The following is a 22112-nucleotide window of genomic DNA, read 5'->3' as shown; positions in this document are numbered from 1 at the left end:
GAGAGAGAGAGAGGAGAGAAGGAGAGGAGAGGAGAAAGGAGAGGGAGAGAGAGAGGAGAGAGGAGAGGAGAGGAGAGAGGAGAGAGGGAGAGAGAGAGGAGAGAGGAGAGGAGAGAGACAGGAGACAGAGAGGAGAGAGGGAGAGAGAGAGGAGAGAGGAGAGGAGAGAGACAGGAGACAGAGAGGAGAGAGGGAGAGAGAGAGGAGAGGAGAGAGACAGGAGACAGAGAGGAGAGAGGGAAGGAGAGAGGAGAGGAGAGAGACAGGAGACAGAGAGAGAGAGGGGGAGAGAGAGGAGAGAGGAGAGGAGAGGAGAAAGGAGACAGAGAGGAGAGGAGAGAGACAGAGAGAGAGGAGGGAAAAGAGGGATTTGATGTTTTTTTTAGGGTCCCTGTGTGAAGGCGATCAAAAAGCCACAGGGGCGGGAATCTCGCAGCTGGCCTAGCGGCTGCAAGCTCCGTTTTAAACTGACACAAAAAGCATTTTTTTTTTCTCTTTCTCTCCTGTCAGCCAGAAGCCCCCCCCCCGCCCCGGGTGTGAGGCAGGCCACACCGCCTCAGGGTGCAGCATTTGCATCCCAAATCTGGCTGTAAAAAGCTTTCTAACCCTTTATAATGCGAGTGACTTGTTAGTGCAGTTAAAATTGGCTCTCTGCAACAGAACTTTTCCATTTGAGTTGGCTTAAAACAAACAAACAAAAAAAGAATAGCTAATACAGGTTCCAGGACCCTGAGAAAGGAAAAAAAAAAAAAAAAAAAAAATCAATAACAACTAAATGGGCTAGTCACAGTCCCGACCATGCACCCCCCTCCAGTGCATGATGGCAAATTTTAAAACAGGGTTCTCTGGCCAGTATGGGATTAAACTAACCCTACAGAGGCTTCGGACTCTCTGTAAGTTGGAGTGGCCAGCCTTTGGGGTAAGCTGGCCAGATACGGGGACATACGACCCCAAGATAACTCAGGCTGTCTGAGACATCATGACAGGGTCCCCGGGCCACCCTGATCAATTTCTATACATTAATCAATGGCTAGAATTAGTCCAACACCCTCCTCCTTGGCTTAAAAAAATGTACAAAATGGGCCGGACTTCAGGTTATGTTAGCAAGCCCACAGAAGAGCCCCTTGGCACCGGCTATTCTTCCAGCCCCTGCTGAGAACCAAGAGATGCCTCCACCATATTCTCGGCCCTTGGGGACAGGGTCCCGACACCCCTCTCCGGACAGTACTAATGATCGGCTCTTGTCTCCTCTCCACACTTAAAGCGAGGCCCCACACTTGCCAAAGCTGCTGCCCCTCCGGGAAGCACCTCCCGCAAATGGCAGCAGCTGGGGCAGCCCCTTCTTTGTTCATATCCCTTTTTCCTCTAGTGATTTGTATAACTGGAAAGTGATAGAAATCAAAGAAAGGGCCAAACACTAAGTGCTGGCACAAGCTTTATTAAGAGTAAGGGAAAAGCTGCCAGGATGCACCCAAAATTGGTGCGCAGCACCTGTGGTATGGCAAAGGGGATTTTTATGGCCTGCGAGCCAGGAGATGCCTCCAGTGTAAGAGGTTGTGTGTGGGGGGAGGTGCTGGGGAACTGCTGAGTTTAGTAGTTCCTGGGAAGTGTTCGTGCTGGGGAACTGCTAAGGTGGCAAGAGGGGAAGGGTTAGAAACCTGCTCAAATGAAATGTTCCCTGGGAGGGGGTCGTGCTAGGAGGCTGGGGAACTTAAGTTGGTGGCAGGGTTTTACAATAGATAAGTTCCGTCGGAAGGCTCAACATTCCCCATTCTCTAAGAAACCCTAGGCTTTAACAGGGCTCTTAGAATCTGTACTCTAGACTCGTCGCCCCACTTAAGATGACTGCCAACAATTATTACTAATTCTGTTAACAAAGAAGAGAAGTAAAATTAGACAAGAAGCCCATAAAGCAATACTTGGGACGGGGAAAGGGTCAGTAGAAGACCGCCAGGAGCAAATTAATGAAATTTTCCCTTCCACCAGGCCCGAATGGGACCCAAACACCTCAGCGGGCCTGCAGGCTTTGAACATTTTTCACCGGTACTTATTAGAGGGGGTTGGGGGGCAGCCCGAAAACCTACCAATCTCTCCAGGGTAGGGAATGTGACCCAAGGTCCACCGGAGTCCCCAGTCACTTTCCTAGAGCACCTACAGGATGCCTACTGTACCTACACCCCCATAGACCCTGAGGCCCCAGAAAATCAGCGGGCCATCAACCTGGCTTTCGTTTCCCAATCTGCCCCAGATATAAAAGAAAATTGCAAAAATTAGAGGAGTTACAGGGAAGGAATTTAACTCAGTTGTTGAAGATTGCCCAAAAAGTCTTTAACAATAGAGACACCTTAGAGGCTAAACAAGATAAGGGAGTTACTAAGGCAGTGATAGCAGCACTCCAGGAGACCCGAGTTATCTCACGAGGACCAGGAGACCAGCAGAGAGGCCTCGGGGAACAAAGGCCCAAATTAAGGCACAACCAATGTGCACTCTGCCGGTGAGAGGGACAGTAAAAAACGAATGTACTTGATCCAGTAGCCTCCGGATGGCCAGTGTGCCAGAAAGCAGTGGCAGCCACAGCCCTATTAGTCAAAGCTGACTTTGGGACAGGGGTTATACTTAGTGGCACCCCACGCGGTGAAGTCACTACTCCGTGGAGCTCCAGGAAAATGGATGTCAAATGCCCGCGTAGTCCAATACCAAGCCTTACTTTTGGACCAGCCCCGCATAAAATTTTCAAAAACCAGTTTTAACCCCTGCCACATTGCTACCTGACAGCGAGCCAGAGGAGCCCATACATAACTGCCAACAGACAATAGATGTCCTCCACACTGCGCGGCCGGATCTCACCGACGTCCCCCTGCAGAACCCAGAGGAGGTACTGTATACAGATGGCAGCAGTTTCATGGTCGACGGAGTCAGGTATGCCGGGGCAGCTGTGGTCACCCTAGACTGGGTTATTTGGGCTCAGCCTCTTCCACACGGAACTTCAGCTCAAAAGGCAGAACTCATAACTCTGATAAAGGTCTTGAGCTGGGCAGAGGGAAAAACTGTCAACATATATACAGATAGCCGATATGCTTTTGCTACTGCCCATGTACATGAAGCCATTTGTAGAGAAAGAGGGTTGCTTACCTCAAAAGGAAAAATTATCAAAAACAGAGAAGAAATCCTTGCTCTACTAGAAGCTGTATGGAAGCCCAAAGCAGTGGCAGTAATACACTGCACAGGATATCAGAAAGGAGATTCACCAGAGGCAAGGGGAAATAGGGCAGCGGACCTACAAGCCAGACAGGCAGCCTTGGGACCGGTGAAACCTCTAACTCTTCTCGTGACCCTGCCGGCCCCAACCCTGCCCTCTACCCCTATATACTCACCTGATAAAACTTTGCTAAAGAACAGGGGGGACGACAAGATTCCACAGGATGGTGGATTCTACCGGACTCAAAAATTGTGCTCCCTGAGGCTCTAGGATGGACTCTAGTTAAGGACACACACCAGGCCACTCACTTAGTGCAAACAAAACTAACCGAGCTACTGAGGGCCAAATACTACATTCCACATTTATATGAGATTGTTAAGGAAACTACTACTCGTTGTGATATATGTACCCAGGTAAATCCAGGAGGCAGTAGGTTTAGTCAGGCAGGGATAAGGCTTAGGGGAGCTAGCCCAGGGGAACACTGGGAGGTAGATTTCACTGAAATAAAGCCCCCAGCATGTGGCTACAAATACCTCCTTGTGTTCGTAGACACTTTCTTGGGATGGGGCGAGGCTTTTCCCACTAGGTCAGAAACTGCACTGGTAGTAAAAAATTGTTACGGGACCTGGTTCCTCAATTTGGCTTGCCCTTGACACTGGGATCAGATAATGGCCCTGCATTTCCAGCACAGGTTTCTCAGGGTCTGGCCAAGGCCCTGGGTATAACCTGGAAACTACACTGTGCCTATCGCCCCCAGAGTTCAGGGCAGGTTGAAAGGATGAACCGGACCATAAAGGAAACTTTAACAAAATTTATTCTAGAGACCGGTGAGAACTGGGTCAACCTGCTTCCTTTTGTTCTCCTCCATACCCGATGTACTCCCTATAAAAAAAAGGCTTCACTCTTTTTGAAATTATGTTTGGGAGGTCCCCTCCCTTACTCCCCAAACTTATGAACGCCATACATGCTGAAGTCCATAACCATACACTCATTAAGTCCTTGCAGGCACTCCAGTCTGTTCAGTCCCAGGTGCACACGCTCATCAGGGAGACTCAGCCTACCCCAGCGGACCTCGCTGACCAGCCAGTACACCCCTTCCAGCCTGGGGACGAAGTCCTGGTAAAGAGATTCACTGCCTCCGGCCTAACTCCTCGCTGGAAAGGACCCTACACCGTGATCCTGGTCACCCCCACGGCAGTCAAGGTGGACGGACTGACCGCCTGGATTCACCACTCACACGTCAAGACTGCCCCCCCAGATGCAAGATGGGAAGTGGCTCCATCCTCAACGGACCCCCTAAAGCTAAGACTATTGCGCCGTTCTCGGTCATCATCCTAATTTCCCTGATTCCTGCAACCACCCTCCGAAAGGGACCCTCCTTGGCACCCACCTACTACCGATGGGTCATCACCGAGGGCTCCACTGGAGCATATGTTAGTTCCCTAACCGGAAGGGGATCCACCCTAGTCAACCTAACCCTGGAGTACACTCCAGAGACCCCTATTACCTTCTTCCTAGACCTCTGTGCCCTCCTGGGCCCCAACCTAAATTTCAGAACAAGTGGAAATATAGCTGGGTGCGGCAGTTCAGAGGCAGAGCGACAACTCCAGAGGATGGGACTATATTTGTGCCCAGGGTCCACACCAGATAAAAGATGGAATTGTAATGACTTGCACGAGTTCTTCTGCCCCCATTGGGGCTGTGAGTCTATCTCCACTATATTAGGATATACTACAAAAAGGGATTCTTTCATTTCGTTCACCCGAGGCTCTCCCACAAACCCTTGCTCCACCGGTTCTTGTAACCCACTTAAGATAACAGTCCTGTATCCCGATGGGAGGTGGGCTACAGGACGTACGTGGGGCCTCAGAGTATATATGAGTGGGTGGGACATGGGAAACATCTTTACCATCCAGCGTATACCGTTGCCCAGACCCGACCGCCCAGTGGGGCCCATAGCAGAGGTCCTAAAACCCCCACAAACCTTCCCCAAGATCCAAATAGTTCCCACTCTTAGCTCGACTACCCCTACTTCCAACCTACCCAGCCTACCCACCATGCCTAGCTCTGCTACCTCTATTCCCAACCCATTCACGGAAACCAACCCAGACATAGAAGGCTTGAACCTTCTAAACATGTTGTCCTCCACACACCATCTGCTCAACCAGACAAACCCAGACCTAGGCAGAGACTGCTGGCTATGCCTAAACCCACAGCCACCATTTTACATAGGCCTAGCTGCGCAGCTTGATATAGCCCCCTCAAGTACTTCATGTACTGAGAGACAGTTCCACATAACCCTAGGGGATCTAGAGGGAGAAGGCAGATGTTACCATTCCCCTAACTATAACCTCGCCAACTCCCCATACCGACGTTTTTGCAAAAGCACCCTTATTCTGAGTTATAGCCGGACCAGTTTTTACTACTCTGCCCCAGACTCTGCTTGGTTCGCCTGCACTTTTGGCCTTACTAGCTGCATTTCCACCTACCAGTTTAACAACTCCTCAAAACCCATTCTCTGTACCTCCGTATATATATTGCCCAGGGTAAATGTTTATAATGGACCCCAAGGTGAGATTCTCATAGCACCCGATACTGACAAACGTTGGAAACGGGCCCCCATAATTATACCTCTGTTAGTGGGACTTGGAATAGCAGGGTCCACAGCTATGGGAATCTCTGCCCTAGTCACTGGGGACCAAAATTTTAAAACTCTGTCACACCAAATAGATGCAGATATTACCCATCTGGAGAATTCCATCACTAAATTAGCTGAACAAGTGGACTCCTTGGCTGAAATAGTGTTACAAAATAGGAGGGGATTAGACCTGTTGTTCTTAAAGGAAGGAGGGCTATGCGCAGCTCTCGGTGAGCAATGCTGCTTCTATGCAAACAATTCTGGAATCATTAGAGACAGTCTTGCAATGGTTAAAAAAAATGTAGAAACCAGAAAGCGCCTTAGAGAAACTTCAGAGAGTTGGTACCAAAAACTGTTCTCTTGGTCCCCCTGGCTAACATCCCTGCTCACTGGGTTAGCAGGACCCTTGATCCTAATAGTCCTAGGGTTAACATTTGGGCCATGCCTCTTGAACATTCTCCTCAAGTTTATCCAGGAAAGAATAGATTCGGTAAAGTTAATGGTTCTAAGATCCAACTATGGGCCCTTATGTCAAGAAGAGGAAACCTATTAAAGATTTAATACGTGTTAAAAGAACAGGGGGGAATGTGCTATAGCTGACCTGGAGCCAGAACCTGAGCAATGCCATTTTATATGACAAAGATGAATCTCCAAAAATGAGTTATAATAACTGCCCCATTCTCTTTGCAATAACTGCTGACTTGGTTTCTGTAAATAAGACTGCTAGTCTGCTCTGGATAATGTCTACCAGGTGAAGTTGTTTACCTTTCTCATCAGTAACTGACAGAATTGCTGGCCTTTGCTCATCAGAATGCGCAGCCCAAGCTAATCTCATCTTGGCCCCTGTGAACTAAGATCTGTAAATTCCACTGCTACCCAGATAATGTGCAAACTAATGTTTGTCTTGACTTTTGTGAATCATTTATGTAGCAATTAGAGTGACAATAAGCCCCCGAGCCCTCGGAATGTCCGGAGGCCCCCACCCCCGTCCCTGCCAGGAGATGATTTACAGAATCCACCAGCCCTCGGAATGTCTGGAGCCCACTGATCCCCCTCCCCACTCCTCAACCCCACTTCCAAGGTGGTCTTTCGGGTATAAAAAGCCTTGACACTCTCCCCTCAGGGCCGCGGGTTAGAGAGACGTGAGTCCTCCGCGGTCGCCGGCAATAAAGACCCTGCAATTTGGCATACTTTTGTCTTGGTGAGTTATTTTAATCTCGCATCCCAATACTACATTATCTCTACTAAAAATACAAAAATTAGCTGTGTGTGGTGGCAGGCACCTGTAATCCCAGCTACTCAGGAGGCTGAGGCAGAATTGCCTGAACCCAGGAGGTGGAGGTTGCGGTGAGCCGAAATCGCGCCATTGCACTCCACCCTGGGTAACGAGTGAAACTCCGTCTCAAAAAAACAAAACAAAACAAAATAAAAACAAACAACAAAAAAAAGTCAGCTTAATTAAAAGCTACATCCAAGATGTGTGTGTATATGTGTGCATACATGTCTGTTTGTATTTAAAAGGCTTCCCTCCATGTTTTTGTTTTTTTCCTAGGACCTTGTCTTTGTTTTGGGGCAAAAGCTTTTTTCTTCTCAGTTGACTGAATTCTGCTCTTTTCATTTACTTCTGCTGTCTCTCCTTTCTGCCACACCCTCTGTTGAATGAAGGACCTAAAATAGTTTATAATAGCCTGAGGTTCCTTAAAGAAAACCAAGGTGCCAGACTCCCCTTGGGGGAGAAACCTGTTTTTCCTTGTTGAACCCCAAAAATGTAAACAGACAAGTTCATCTCAGCTCTTAAACTGCTTACTTTTGTATTTGTGTTACCTCTTTTTTTTTTTTTTTTTTTTTTTAAGACAGAGTCTTGCTCTGTCGCCCAGGCTGGAGTTCAGTGACATGATCTTGGCTCACTGCAAACTCTGCTTCCTAGGTTCAAGCGATTCTCCTGCCTCAGCCTTGTGAATAGCTGGGATTACAGGCACCTGCCACCATGTCCAGCTAACTTTTATATTTTTAGTAGAGCCAGGGTTTCACCATGTTGGACAGGCTAGTCTCAAACTCCTGACCTCGTGATCTACCTGCCTTGGCCTCCCAAAGTGCTGGGATTACAGGTGTGAGCCATCATGCCTGGCCTTGTTTGCATTTATTAATCAAGCAATTTCATACTTATCCCTGCCAAATACTATAAGGTGTCAAAATTTGGCATAGGGGTTACAAAATTAAACTCAGCCCAAAAAAGAATGATCTTTGCTTATGTAATCTTAATGACATTTATATTGGTTTAATAAAATAGCTACTTCTGGAATTTAGTAAGATTATCATAACTTCTAATCTTGTGGCTTTAGGAAATCTAGTCCACAGGCATTAAGGTTTGTTATTGTCTTCGTTTCAAAGCTAAACTATAAACTAAGTTCCTCCCAAAGTTAGTTTGGCCTATGGCCAGGAATGAACAAGGATAGCTTGGAGGTTAAAAGCAAAATGGAGACTTGGCATGGTGGCTCATGCCTGTAATCCCAGCACTTTGGGAGCTTGAGGCGGGTGAATCACAAGGTCAGGAGTTCAAGACCAGCCTGGCCAACATAGTGAAACCCTGTCTCTACTAAAAATAAAAAAATTAGCTGCACATGGTGGCAGGCAACTGTAATCCCAACTACTTGGGAGGCTGAGGCAAGAGGATTGCTTGAACCTGGGAGGCGGAGGTGGCAGTGAGCCAAGATCGTGCCATTGCACTCCAGCCCTGGGGGACAAGATTGAAACTTCATCTCAAAAAAAAAAAAAAATCCAAAAAGATTCTGGTGAAATCTTTTTCACTCTCTCAGTTATAATTTTTTTTTTTTTTTTTGAAAAGTTAAAAATTCCTTAATTTTTTATTCCTGGTACCACTACCACAATTTACAGGGCAATATACCTGATGTAATGAAAAGAAAAAGAAAAAGACAAAGCTACAACAGATGAAAGACCTCAGGAATGTACATCTAATTGACACTACACTGCATTAATCAACAGCTGCACTTTTTGCAAACTGTGGCTATGACAGTCCTGAACAAGAAGGGTTTCCTGTTTAAGCTGCAGTAACTTTTCTGACTAGGGATCATTGCTCCTTCTGTGGCAGATTTTTACAGTTCCTCTAATGCATTTGGGACGACTGTCTCAAAGTAACCTGCAGCTTTCCTGACAACTCCTCGCTCTCTCTCCTGCTAAGAACTGTAGCCCTTTTCTGCTGCTTTTAGAACCTTCTGCTACCATATCCACCACTTCCACCACCAGATCCATAACCACCACCATAGGGACTGCCCGAGCTTCTTCCACCAAAACTGCCCCCTTTCATGGGTCCATAATTTGATTGCTGTTGTCCACTATAATTTCCAAAATCATTATAGTTCCCACCACCACCATAGTTACCACCGCCAAAATTTCCTCCTTCATTGTAACCATCATATCCTCCACCACCGCCACCATATCCACCACCTTGGTTTCCATATCCTGGTCCACCACCACCATAGCCCCCTCTACTACTATAACCAGGACCACCGCCATAGTTGCCACCATCACCAAATCCGTTATATCCACCATCACCTCCTCCATAACTACCTCTGCTGCCACCACCTCCACCACCATAACCTCCTCTTCCACCAAAGTTTCCACCACGGCCAAAATTACCTCCACCTCCAAAGTTTCCTCCGCGACCCATAAAATTGCCAGATCCACCTCCGCGACCTCTCTGTGATCCAGCAGACTGCATCTCTTGTTTAGAAAGGGCCTTTTTCACTTCACAATTATGCCCATTAATAGTATGGTATTTCTGAACAACAATTTTATCAACTGTATCGTGATCATCGAAAGTTACAAAAGCAAATCCTCTCTTTTTTCCACTCTGCCTGTCTTCCATAACTTCTATGGTTTCAATCTTGCCATACTTTTCAAAGTAGTCTCTCAAATTATACTCTTCCGTATCTTCTTTAATACCACCAACAAAAATTTTCTTCACTGTTAGGTGGGCACCAGGCTTTACAGAATCCTCTCTAGAAACAGCTCTCTTTGGTTCCACTACACGCCCATCAACCTTGTGTGGTCGAGCACACATTGCTGCATCCACCTCTTCAACACAAGAATAAGTCACAAAACCAAAGCCCCTGGAACGTTTGGTTTGGGGATCTCTCATTACCACACAATCTGTAAGTGTGCCCCATTTCTCAAAATGTTCTCTTAAACTATCATCTGTAGTTTCAAAGCTCAGACCACCAATAAACAGTTTTCTCAACTGCTCTGGTTCCTTTGGATCATGGCCCTCCTCCCCCCGGTGGCGACGGCGACGGCCGGAGTCGGGCTGGGGGCGACCGGGCGGCGGTTTTACCTCCATTTTGAGACCGGACTCGCCTCTTCCAACTCGAGTTCAATATCTCAGTTATAATTTTTGAACAGTGGTTATAACTTTAAATGATGACTACTGCAATTTTCATAAATAATCTAGATAAACAATTAAAATAAAATAATTAGGTAAATGTAATAGGATAAATACTTGTAGACAAACTCACCATAATTTAGAATCTAAGGTCATATTAACTAATAGATATTTCATTATTTGAGTATTTTCCAATAAAATATATTTGTAGGAAAACATTCTAAAAAAAAAAAAAGTGTGTCCCTTTAAAAAAGGTCAATAATTTTTGTCTAATTCAAAGCTTACTTAAAAGTCATGTATAAAACAAGGTAAAAGGAACCAGGAAATAAAAGAGATGTAAAGAAAGTTATAAAACTATAAAGGTTTTTTTTTTTTCAGTAAGAAAGCTTAAGGAGAAATAATTTTATATGAGAAAGAATCTTGGATAAATTTTGTCCTAGAGTAAAATGACCGGTTGTTTAAGGAAGAGGGATGTATTCAGGACCAACTAGAAAGTCCAAGCATGTCATGAATGGTCGGTGTAAGTCACAATAAGAGGATTTATATATTTTTAAAAAACCAAAATCTTTTATGATCAAGTTGTCATATTACTAAGTTTTACTTTGCTTAGGAAAAAGCTGAGATTAAAAATTTTTTTCTTGAGACAGAGTCTCTCTCTGTCACCCAAGCTGGAGTTCAATGATGCAATCTTGGCTCACTGCAACCTCTGCCTCCTGAGTTCAAGCAATTATCCTGCTTCAGCCTCCCGAATAGCTGGGATTAGAGGCTCCTGCTACCATACCTGGATAATTTTTGTATTTTTAGTAAAGATGGGGTTTCACCACGTGGGCCAGGTTGGTCTTGAACTCTTCACCTCAAGCAATCCTCCCACCTTGGCCTTCCAAAATGCTGGGATTATAGGCATGAGCCACTGCACCCAGCCTAAAATTATTTTAAAATTAAGATTTAATGTTGTGCTTTTAAAGTACTTGTGACATTGAGTTACAGGGCTTTGACTCCTGGGTCTAAAAAGGACACCAGGCCGGGTGCAGTGGTTTATGCCTTGTATTTTTAGTAGAGCAGTGTTTCACCATGTTGAGCAGGGTGGTCTTGAACTCCTGATCTCAAGTGATTCACCCACCTTGGCCTCCCAAAGTGCTGAGATTACAGGCATGAGCCACCACACCCAGCCTATTTACAGCTTTCAACAATTGACTAAAGTATACTCCTATAAACAAAATGTGGAGCACATCTGTTTCTCTCTACCTGATTTCTCCAGAATTAGGAAACTATTTGTGAGTACTCTTAACTTATGACAATACAGTTATTTGCATAAGTACAATAAGAATTTGCTTTCATTTAAAACAGGACACAAGTGGAGAAACTGGTTATTTTGCCAAGGCTTTGACTGGAATGGTGTGCTTTCCCTTAAGGAACCAAACTTCACTTATGGAGCCAAAAAAATCCCTTGGAAAAACTGGCCTCATACCTTTGTTTACACAGATGCCGTGAGGCAGTAAGTTCTTCTTCAAAGGTTTAACTTTTAACTTCACAGTGTCAGATACCATGAGACAGTAGTTCCTCTTCAAAGATTTAACTTTTAACTTCCTTGTTCTTTGTTCTCAAGATCAACTTCCTTGTCCCTTCTCCTAAGCTACCTGCTCTGCTGTGAACTGCCCACCCCTGCTGAAACAGCTCTTCTGTGAATACCCTTCCTGCATTAGCCGTGTCCTGACATGCCCAAACGTGCCTTGTACTGCTTAGTTCCTCTTCATACGTTGTAAGGTTGTAAATCAACCACCCCAGCCCCCCATTACTTATCCCCTTCTCTGCTTCAGCCTTCAAAGCTTTTATTACCCTATTTAGAAAAGTTTAAGTTTTAGCCACTTGGGATTAGCTTAGATCCCAACCCCAACCAATAGGGGAAGGACACAGAAACAGTAACCGCATTAGGAATAAAAACCCCTTCTCTCCTTTGTTCAGTGTGCTCTTGTAGTGGCTGAAAGTGCAAGCAGCACCCTTCTGCAGAAGTAAATTTGTCTTGCTGAGAAACCTTCTGTCTAAGTGTTTTCTTTGCAACTTTGAGTTCTTGTTTTGAACAACCTGGAGGCTTGTCCAGGATCGCCCTTCTCCTCTCGTGAGGAGACGTGTCCCATTGCCTCACTGTGGTGGCCTCAGGGATGAGAGATTGAGACATCTCCCGGTGTGATGAATAAACTGGGACTCTCAGCAATGTGGGTGGAAAGGAGCTTCACATACTGCATTTATTTTGTGACCAGGAAACTGTGCACAGACCAAGATAAGAAAAGTCAGGGGGGTGACAAAGTATTTCCTTGATGGTCAGGATATCTTGGAGGTTGAAAGTGTGTACATGAGATGCACAACTGAGTGCGAAATGAGTGTGAAGTCCAGATCTGTGGTTCCATGGTCACCTCATATGGCTTAAGGCAGTTTCCTGTTGTGGGGTTTATACTGACCCGCCAATGCTAAGAGGGACCTAAAATTCCCATGAGGGAAGTGGATAGAGAAGGATGAAGTGAAAGCTGAAGACTGCAAGAAACCTCCAGTAAGGGGGATTGGGCCTCTAGATAAGGGAAAGGCAAGAAATCCCTAAAATGAGGGGTTGAGCCTCTAGAGGGTGCAAGAAATCTCTATTAAGAGAGGTTGAGCTAGGCCAGGCACGACGGTTCACGCCCGCAATCCCAGCACTTTGGGAGGCCAAGGCAGGCAGATCATGAGGTCAGGAGATCAAGACCATCCTGGCTAACACAGTGAAACCCCGTCTCTACTATAAATACAATAATTAGCCAGGCATGGTGACATGTGCCTGTAATCCCAGCTACTCAGGAGACTGAGGCAGAAGAATCGCTTGAACTCAGCAGGTGGGGGTTGTAGTGAGCCGAGATCACACCACTGCACTCCAGCCTGGGTGACAGAGTGAGATTCTGTCTCAAAAAAAAAAAAAAAAGAGGGGGGGGTTGAGCCCACAGACACTTTCTCCAAGATAGGAAATACCCCAAGTAAGGCAGGGGATAAAAAAGATAAACCTAGCAACAATAACATTTCCCCTAATAGTCATCTAGGTCTCACGTTCAAATACCGGAAAGATAATGAGAGAACCAAACACAAGAAAAAGCAACAAATGATGAAATACTATTGTTTCATTCAGATTCAGGAACCCATCCTCAAACCCTCAGTTTTCTGGCCAAAGTTTGGGTCAAACAAGGATTGGGTATGTCAACTTTTAATTCAATATGTGAATGATAAAAGTCCAGTTTCTCAAGAAGAAATGGACTATGCTCTTGGCTGGAGACAGGGACCTGTCTTCCTTTTTCCCTTAAAGACAACTGGGGAAAAAATCCATCTGGCACCCTTAAAAGAAAACTCAAACAAATTAGCTCCCATGCTCAAAGATCCTAATGCACGGGACCCTCTAGACCACCTTCCCCCATCCAGCACCCCTAACTCTCTTCCCCTTCCCAGTCTTCCGAGGCTGAGCTGGGCTGGCCCCTGACAAGCGGCGTCTGCATCAGCTTCCCACTCACCCCAAGCGAAGCTGACCTGGGCTGGCCCCCAACAAGTGGTGCCTACATGAGCCTCTGGAGGCTCACTCCAAGTGAAGCTGATCTGGGCCACCCCCGACAAGCGGCATCTGCATGAGTCTCTTGCTCAGCCCAAGTGAGACTGGCCTGAGCCATCCCCCAACTTGCAGCATCTGCATGAGTTTCCCGCAGCTTCCATAACAAACCACCATACACTGGAGGCTTAAAACAACAGGAACATGTTCTTTCCAGGTTCTGGAGCCCAGAGCCTGAAATCAAGGTGTGGGCAGGGCCGGGCCCTGTCTGAAAGCCCTGGCGAGGACCCTTCCTTGCCCTCTCCTAGTTCACAGTGGTGGCCCACCATCCTTGGCACTCCTTGTTGTGTGAACGCTGGCTCCAGTCTCTGTCTATAGTCACCTGGGCTTTTTCCTCACTGTGTAGGAGGACGCCAAGCATTGGATCGGGCCACCCTGTGCCAGCAGGACCCCATCTGAACTAATTATCTGCAACAACTTTATTTCCAATGGGATCTTACTCTGGGGCTCAGGGGGTCAGGACTTAAGCCTGTGAAAGGAAAATATCTTGGGCCCCTTCAAGCTGGAACTTCTCAGGGCAAGTGTGCCTCCATTGTATTCCAAGTCACCCTCTGCTTACAGAGATAGATGCATATTCTGACTGCCTCCTTTGGAAAGACTTACTAGAAACTCAAAAGAATGTAACCCTGCCTTTTGTCTCTCACCAACCTGTGACCTGGAAGCCGGTGGGGGGTTGCTTTGAGTTGTCCCCACCTTTCCGTAGAGAACTAATGTCCTTTTTACATAATATATTGATTGTCTTATATCTCCCTAAAATGTGTAAGACCAAGCTGTGCCCTGACTGACAGGGTAGGAACATCACCATTTTAGACAAGCCCCTCATTCTAAAGTTCACCTTAATAAAAAATCATCTCAATCCAAAGGGCATCAGCCTAATGGCTAAGGTCAGCATGACGATAAAGCATAAGTAACATCTCCAACCAGAAACATTCACACTCCTCCCAGACCAGAGACATGCTAGCCCCAAGATGAACCCACCTCTGGCCGGGAAGATGTCTGCCCCAAGATAACCTCCTCTCCTTCCAAAGAGATTCCAACTCCACCATAAACTTCTCCACACATACAAACATTCCAAGCTTCTGATAAGCCCCCTCACCCTAAAACCAATATATACTCTCAGTCTGTAAGAGAAAGCACTCCTGACCGCAATTGTCCAGGAGCTCCTCTCAGGTTTTAACTAAAGTAAATCTATCTTTAACTGCCAGCCACGTTTCGTGTTTCTTTCCTCTTTCTTTAACTCTTATATTTGGTGCCGAAACCTGGGATGGGTGCTGGGGGCAGAGGGTCTCTTGCAATCCAGGAACCAGTGGGCAACAGCAGCTCATCCTGAGTTAATTCCTGAATCCTGAGCGTCCCTAGACACCTGCCCCATCTTTTCTCTCACTTCACTTTTCCCTCATCCTCCTGTTTTTTTTCTCTCTCTCTTCCTCATGCGGCTGCAGTCCAAGAGGTCTTTTGCCATTTCCAACTAAAACATCCAACACTGGACACTAATCCAGCCAACTGGTAAGATCTCCCCCACCCCCCCAACCAGGCTTTCTCGTGGCGCCCAGGAAAACTCAGGTTGACTATCCCGGTGCTCGGAGGACCAGCGGGACTAAGCTAGAGGAAATCCTGGGGACACCCAGTTTCTTCTCAGCTTGGCTGTCCTCTTTAGAAAGAGAATTCCAGGTCTCTGCCTTTTGTCTGTGGATGCCTAGAACCAAAACAGACACCCTCTGCTTCTTCTCACCAGCCCACATAGGTGCCAAACTCCTTCACAACCTCACCAAACTTGGCTTAAACGTTTAGTCCTGTACTGTAACCCAGCCTGGCCCCAATACACGTTAGATAATGACAGCTGATGGTCCAAAAGTGGCACCTTTGACTTGCAAATTCTCAGGAACCTCAACAACTTTATAACCAGGAATGGCAAATGGCAAGAGGTTCTCTATATTCAGGCTTTCTTCTACTTCTACCTTAAATTGCAATCCTCCCTGTGTCAAGCTTGCACCTCTCATAAAATCTTTCTTCTTAATAAAAACCCTCCCCGGGTCTCTCCTTCCTCCAAAACTGCTTTTGACCCTGCAGATGAATGCCCTCTGTATTCTTATCCTCCGCACCTGCTCCTCACCCATCCAAACCCTCCACCCCAGTGACCCCTCCTGCCTCCAAGCCTCCAGTTCCAAAATCCACTCCTCCTCCTTCTCCACCTGTTACCTGTTCAAAACCCAACTATGCCATTCTCGGCCTCTGAGAAATGGCTGAGGTTAAAGGCATCGTTTGTGTTCATGTCCCTTTCTCCATGTATGATTTGTTACAAATCAAAGCTATAAGTATATTCAAAAGACTTTTATATTTTTCTCTTCATCAATCTTGTTTTCCTGGAAAGAGTTTTTTTCCCAGGTAACCAAATTACGTTTCTCCACTCTGTCTTGCCACTCTTGGTGCATGTATGAAAAACCCAAAAATAACTTCTGGTGGCCCTGGGCTGCTTGGGAAAACTGAAAATGTGCCAATAATTCAATTGGGAAATTAGCAGGAAAAAAAAATCTTATAACTACTGAATCTTCTTCTGGTTGTCTCTGTGGCTATATATGTGTTGTGTGCAATGTCTATTAAAAGAGCTCTAATTAATTGGCCTAAGAAAAATAAGCACTTAAGTCAAATTTTTTAAGGGAAAAGGAAAAGCTGTGGAACCTTTCAGCTCGTGCAACTTTAATTTTGAAACTTACTGGTACATTAAGATTAGAAATGTCTTAAAAGTTGCCAGCATACATTTTTGTTTACATTTATTAATCAAGCAATTTCATACTTATCTCTGCCAAATACTATAAGGTGTCCAAATTTGGCATAGAGGCTACAAAAACTATAACTCTGCCCAAACAAAATAATCTTTGCTTATGTAATTTTTTAATAAATGAAACATTAATATTGGTTTAATGAAGATAGCTACATCTTCAGTTATTTAGTAAAATACCCTGACTTGTAGTCTTGTGGCCTTAGGCAGTCTAGTCCACAGACACGAAGGAAGTTTGTTTTGGGAAATAACGGTTATCATCTTTAATATTAAAGAAAGGGAAACATATATAAAAAGAACCTTATATGGTAAATTCTTGTCCTAAAGTAAATTAACTGTTTGTTTAAAGAAAGGGATGTTTACAAGTCAGAAAGCTAGGGCATGTTGGAAATTGTCTGTGAAAGTCATGAAAAATTTTATAAAAGGGAATTTACACAATAAATGTTGTATAATGTAAAAGTAATTAGGTCTCCTGAATGTTTTATAAAATGTCACTGTAACTCTTAGCTGTACAACTTGCCTGCTTTGCCACTAGGTAAAAACCTAGGACACATGGAGATCAATGCTGGAACAAGCCAAACCTTATCTGCAATTCTGTCTAGGTCTTAGATTGTACACCTAGCACAGAATTAAAATCCCAAACGTACCAAGGTTTTCAACAAAGGTAAAGATTGCTAAAAGTTAACATGTAACATGTATTTAAAACCACTGAAGATCTTTAATGACTTTAGATTGAATCTAATAAAAAGAATTTAAGAAACAGTCTATGTGCAAGGTGTGTAAGGAAAGTAAAATATACTTTTGGTAACAAGATTATAAGGAGGCACAAGAATGTGGAGTTTTTACCTAGATTAAAAAGTTAAAGAATTGTTTTAAAGGTTTAAGCAAGTTTTGAAACATTAATTATAAAGGAAATTCTCTGTGTAAACAAATTGGCTAAAGTTGAAGGGGTATCATCCAGTTTTTCTGTAAATTGAGCATTAAAATAAAAGTACAATGGGTTTTTCTTAAAGCACTAACCTGCTCCTTAACAAAAATTATAAAGGGTTAAAAAGAGTATAAAAAATTTTACCTTATGGTCAGACATTAAAATTGGGTAAATGCATCGAGCTTTTATTAGAAATTAAGTTTAACATTAATAGCACACTAGTACAAAGGTAAAATTTGGCTTATTTGGTATAAAATCATACAGGAAGCATTGTCAGATATAAAATGGTGTTTGGCTTTCTTTGGGCTATATTGCATAAATATGTTATTGGTAGGTGTCCCAAAGTTATGGGAAACTCCTATAATTCTGATATATCTTAGTGTATGTTATCAGTAATAACTATAATGGTTATGTTAAAATTATTGATTGTGTGCCACAGAGGTAACAGATATCCTCGTCAATTGTGTATTTAACTATGGCTACCCTAAAATTTTAGTCATCTATAAACAATTGTCTTGTTTTGGTCCTATAAAAGGTGGTTTTATAATCAGTTATAAAGCTCTAACAGGTGCTCTTGAATGCAGATTTCTGATAATTTTGGAGATTGTAACATCAGAATTGAGGATAAATGTTCAAAACTCTTAAAGAGCTAAAATGTTAATTAACATCAAACAGGATAGGAATTAACTGCATGAACCTAACTAATAGGAGACCGGAGTAATATTTTTAACATTTTCCTTAAAATATTGCTAATCCCTTGTTTTGCTTTTCAGAGTCAAATAAATTTTTCTTTTGAGCTATTAATAGCTTTTAACAATTTAGTATACTCCCATAAACAAAATTTGGAGCACACTTGTTTCTCTCTACCTAATCTTGTCCAGAATTTGGAAACTATCTGTTAAGTATTCTTAAGTTATGGCAATATAGTTATCTGCATAAGTGCAATAAGAATCTATTTTCTTTTGCAACAGGACAGAATTGGAAAAACTGGTTATTTTTACCAAGTTTTTAACCGGAATGGAGTGCTTTCCTTTAAGGAATCAAACTTAACTTATAAAGCAAAAAAGCCCTTGGAAAACCAGCCTCATATTCTGTGTACACAGTCCCTGTACAGGGTTTCTGATCTGTGGTAAGTAAAGAATGTCACTTTCTAGCAGGCCAGGGACCCCAAGTTATCTTGGGACCTCAAGAGGAGAGAAATTCACCAAGTCATAGGTATTTAACGGTACAAATCCATGGCTAGGATTGGCTTTAAAAAGGTCTTACCTCAGATTCCTTCTATGGAACAAAGTTCTATCAAAGCCAGTTTAAAAGGCCTATGTAACAAATAATTATTCTTGCTACACTGTATGCAAATAGTTAAGCCGAGTATACTTAAGCAAACCAATCCTAACATGACTTGTCTTTTAATAAAAATGGGAAACTGGAAAGAGAAAATTTGTTTTAAAAACTATAGCACACCTGCTGTTAAATTCTAGTGTTGCCTAATGTTTTTCAATTTTTATTACTTCCTACTGTTTAATTTAAATCCTATTTTTTCTTGCTAAAATTTTCCAAAATAAGCTGTGCTTTCTTAAAGCCCTATAAACTGAAAACTAGAGGTTTCAGCAGGTGCCGTCTCTAAGCCCCACAACCACCACAGGAGAAAAGCTCTTCACTGCTGGTGCTGACAAGTAATACCTCAGGGTGCCCGGAATCCTTCGCCCCATGTCCAGTGAGTCCACGGAACCCAGGGTAATTATTAAGACCGGCTCTGTTGCAGGGATCAACCTCTAAATACATCACCCTCAAGTCGGAACCTGGAAAACTAAGGAAGCAAACCCTGACGGCCCAAAAAAAGGTCCTGAATATCAATGTAAAGAAATAGGAAATCTTAAGCGGAGACTCATAAAGGGTAAGTAAGTGGGAACTAGGCATTTTACGCAGTCTCACCCCTACCGCACCAAATACTTTTGTCATTCCTACCTCTCCTTTTAAGCCAAATTTTAAAACTTTTTAGTGGGAATTATTTACTGTGCCACCCTTGTGGGAACTGCTTTACTCACTCTACTGTTTGCAGTAGGTCTCAGGGTGAAATATCGGACAGAAAATCTTAATTACTAGAGCGTTTTGCTTAATTATTATCCTCACAGCAGGAATAACGGTTACCAACAGAAAACAACACATGGGCCTTTCCAAACATGTGCCTCTGCCTCTCATTAGGTAAGAAATGTTGTTTCTATATCAACCAATCCGGCCTAGTAAAAAACGCTGCTAAAAACCTTAAAGAAAAGGCTAAAAAGCTAAGGCAGTACCAGAACAACCACAGTGACTCCTGGCTTGAAAACGAAGTCATAGCATAGCTCACCCCGCTCCTGGGCCCTCTCCCAATAATATGTCTGGGCCTAAAGTTCTTACCCTGCCTGATCAACGTTTTTCAAAGATTTTTAACTCACAGGATCATGGCCATTTCACAACTACCCAAACACATCTACAGACAGCATTCTCTTACCGTCAACCCGAGACCAGAAAACTCGCCATGCCCTCGTCAGCAGGAAGTAGCCAGGAAGAACACGCCATCCTTCCTCCTTTTTATAACTAGAGGGTCTGGACTGACAGAGCGGGAGCATCGCCATCTGGGACAAGCCCCTCATTCTAAAGTTCACCTTAATTAAAAAACTGCTTAAATAAATTCAAAGCGCATCAGCCTAATGGCTAAAGTCAGCATGCCCATAAACCACAAATAACATCTCCAACCAGAAACACTCAAACTCCTCCCGACCAGAGACACGCTAGCCCCAAGATAAACCACCCTCTGGCTGGAAAGATGTCTGCCCCAAGATAAACCCCCCTTCTCCCAGAGATTCCAACCCTGCCAGCAACTTCTCCACACAAACATTCCGAGCTTCTGATAAGCCCCCTCACCCTGAAGCCAATGTATATGCTTAGTCTGTAACAGAAAGTGCTCCCGACCACCAACGGCCAGAAGCGCCTCTCAGGCTTTAACTCTTTGACTGCCAGCCGCACTTCGCGTTCCTTTCCTCTTTCTTTAACTCTTACACTGACCACCTTGGGCACATGCCGTCAGGACCTCCTGAGCTGTGTCACGGGTGCATCCTCAACCTTAGCAAAATAAACTCTGAATTGACTGAGACCCGTCTCACATTTTCTGGGTTCACACACATCTTTTTGGAGGACGCAGCTGAGCTGCCAGCATCCCATAGTCGGTGCCAGGTTCTGGTGAACTATTGAGCCGGTGGGGAAGTACTTGTGGAGAGGAAACGGACCCTGGCCTTCGGCTCGGCTCTCGCCGGCTCCGTCAGGGTGCACAAAGACGTCTGTCCTCAGGAGAGCATCCCTGCCTCTCGTTTCTCTGCACCACTGGAGAGACCCAGCTTCAATGATGAAGGCTGCAACCTGAGGCCTCATTCTACACATCTGGCAGCACACTGCATTTCCCAAAATCAGCACTGCACAGTGAGGCAGCCAGCAGGACAGGAAGCGTTATTTCACATTTTAAAAACAGAGAAGGTGGTTCTGTGGCCAGCAATGATGTGGGGCCACTGGCATCCACCTTGGCCTCTCTCACGAGTCTTCCTGCTCCCTCCCGCTTGGAGGCCTGTAGGACCTCCGGCTGCTTACACACCACCCTCCAAAAGGCTGTGGCTGCTGCCCAAATGCCCACATGAACCTCAGATCAGCTTCCTGCATCTTAACCAGCCTCACATCTGGCAGAGGCAGGATCACAGCGTGTGCACTCTGTGTGCCTCGAACAGAGCATTCCTGGGAGAAAAAAAAAACAGTTCCATGGCCTGGTTCTGTATACTCTTAGGAGAATGGACATTGAATAAAAGTACATAAATAAGACTGGGTGTGCTGACTCACGCCTGTAATCCCAGCACTTTGGGAGGCTGAGGCGGGCAGATCACCTGAGGTCAGGAGTTTGAGACCAGCCTGACCAACATGGAGAAACCCCGTATCTACTAAAAACACAAAATTTAGCTGGGCATGGTGGTGCATGCCTGTAATTCCAGCTACTCAGGAGGCTGAGGCAGGAGAATCACCCGAACCCAGAAGGCAGAGGTTGCAGTGAGCCAAGATCGCACCATTGTACTCCAGCCTGGGCAACAAGAGTGAAACTCTGTCTCAATTAAAAAAAAAAAAAAAAATTAGCCAGGCATGAAGATGCACACCTGTGGTCCCAGCTACTGGGGGGCTGAAGCGGGAGGATTTCTTGAGCCTTCGGGGAGGAGGAGGTTGCAGTGAGCTATTACACAACTGTACTCCAGCCTGGGTGACAAAGTGAGACCCTGTCTCAAAATAAATAAATAAATAAATAAAAATTACATGAATGAAGGACGAGCTGGGAACATTCTTCATACCAGTTAGGATCTGACCCCTAAGTACACTTAGCTGCCTTGGTGCCCTCGGAGGAACCCCTGTACACCTAGGCCCTCCATGATAAGCCAAGCCACAGGCAGAGAAGCGAATCGAGGGGGAGAGAATGCACACCAGCGGCCACTTTGTGCGGGGAGCGGGGACCAGCAGGTCGCAGGGACGCTCACTGGGGTGGT

The 22112-nt window shown here is 44.8% G+C and overlaps 2 protein-coding genes across 9 annotated transcripts in view; both read right to left on the bottom strand.

Annotated features, from left to right (window-relative positions):
• Nucleotides 1–22112, bottom strand: part of CCDC57 (coiled-coil domain containing 57) — a 141858-nt gene that overhangs the window by 74496 nt on the left and 45250 nt on the right. The gene's annotated exons all lie outside the window — the stretch shown is intronic.
• LOC105717457 (heterogeneous nuclear ribonucleoprotein A3-like) lies at nucleotides 8683–10233 on the bottom strand. Of its 2 annotated transcripts, XM_064369250.1 has the most exons (2): nucleotides 10189–10233; nucleotides 8683–10122 (listed from the first exon to the last, which is right to left on the bottom strand). In XM_064369250.1, the coding sequence occupies exons 1-2, from the start codon at nucleotides 10192–10194 to the stop codon at nucleotides 9061–9063; spliced, it is 1068 nt and encodes a 355-aa protein (XP_064225320.1). In that variant the 5' UTR covers nucleotides 10195–10233; the 3' UTR covers nucleotides 8683–9060. The 2 variants fall into 2 exon arrangements, with proteins under 2 accessions (XP_064225320.1, XP_064225319.1); XM_064369249.1 differs by having other exon boundaries at nucleotides 8683–10194.

Source organism: Aotus nancymaae, unplaced genomic scaffold, assembly GCF_030222135.1.
Source record: "Aotus nancymaae isolate 86718 unplaced genomic scaffold, 86718_ANA_hifiasm-v0.15.2.pri h1tg000089l, whole genome shotgun sequence".
In the NCBI taxonomy this organism is placed as follows: Eukaryota; Metazoa; Chordata; class Mammalia; order Primates; family Aotidae; genus Aotus; species Aotus nancymaae.
The sequence above is the reverse complement of the archived record's forward strand: the minus strand, read 5'-3'. Positions and strand labels throughout refer to the sequence as shown.

Excerpts from the sequence above, each read along its gene's own strand:
- LOC105717457 (XM_064369249.1), bottom strand. The coding sequence starts at position 10,194 with ATGGAGGTAAAACCGCCGCCCGGTCGCCCCCAGCCCGACTCCGGCCGT.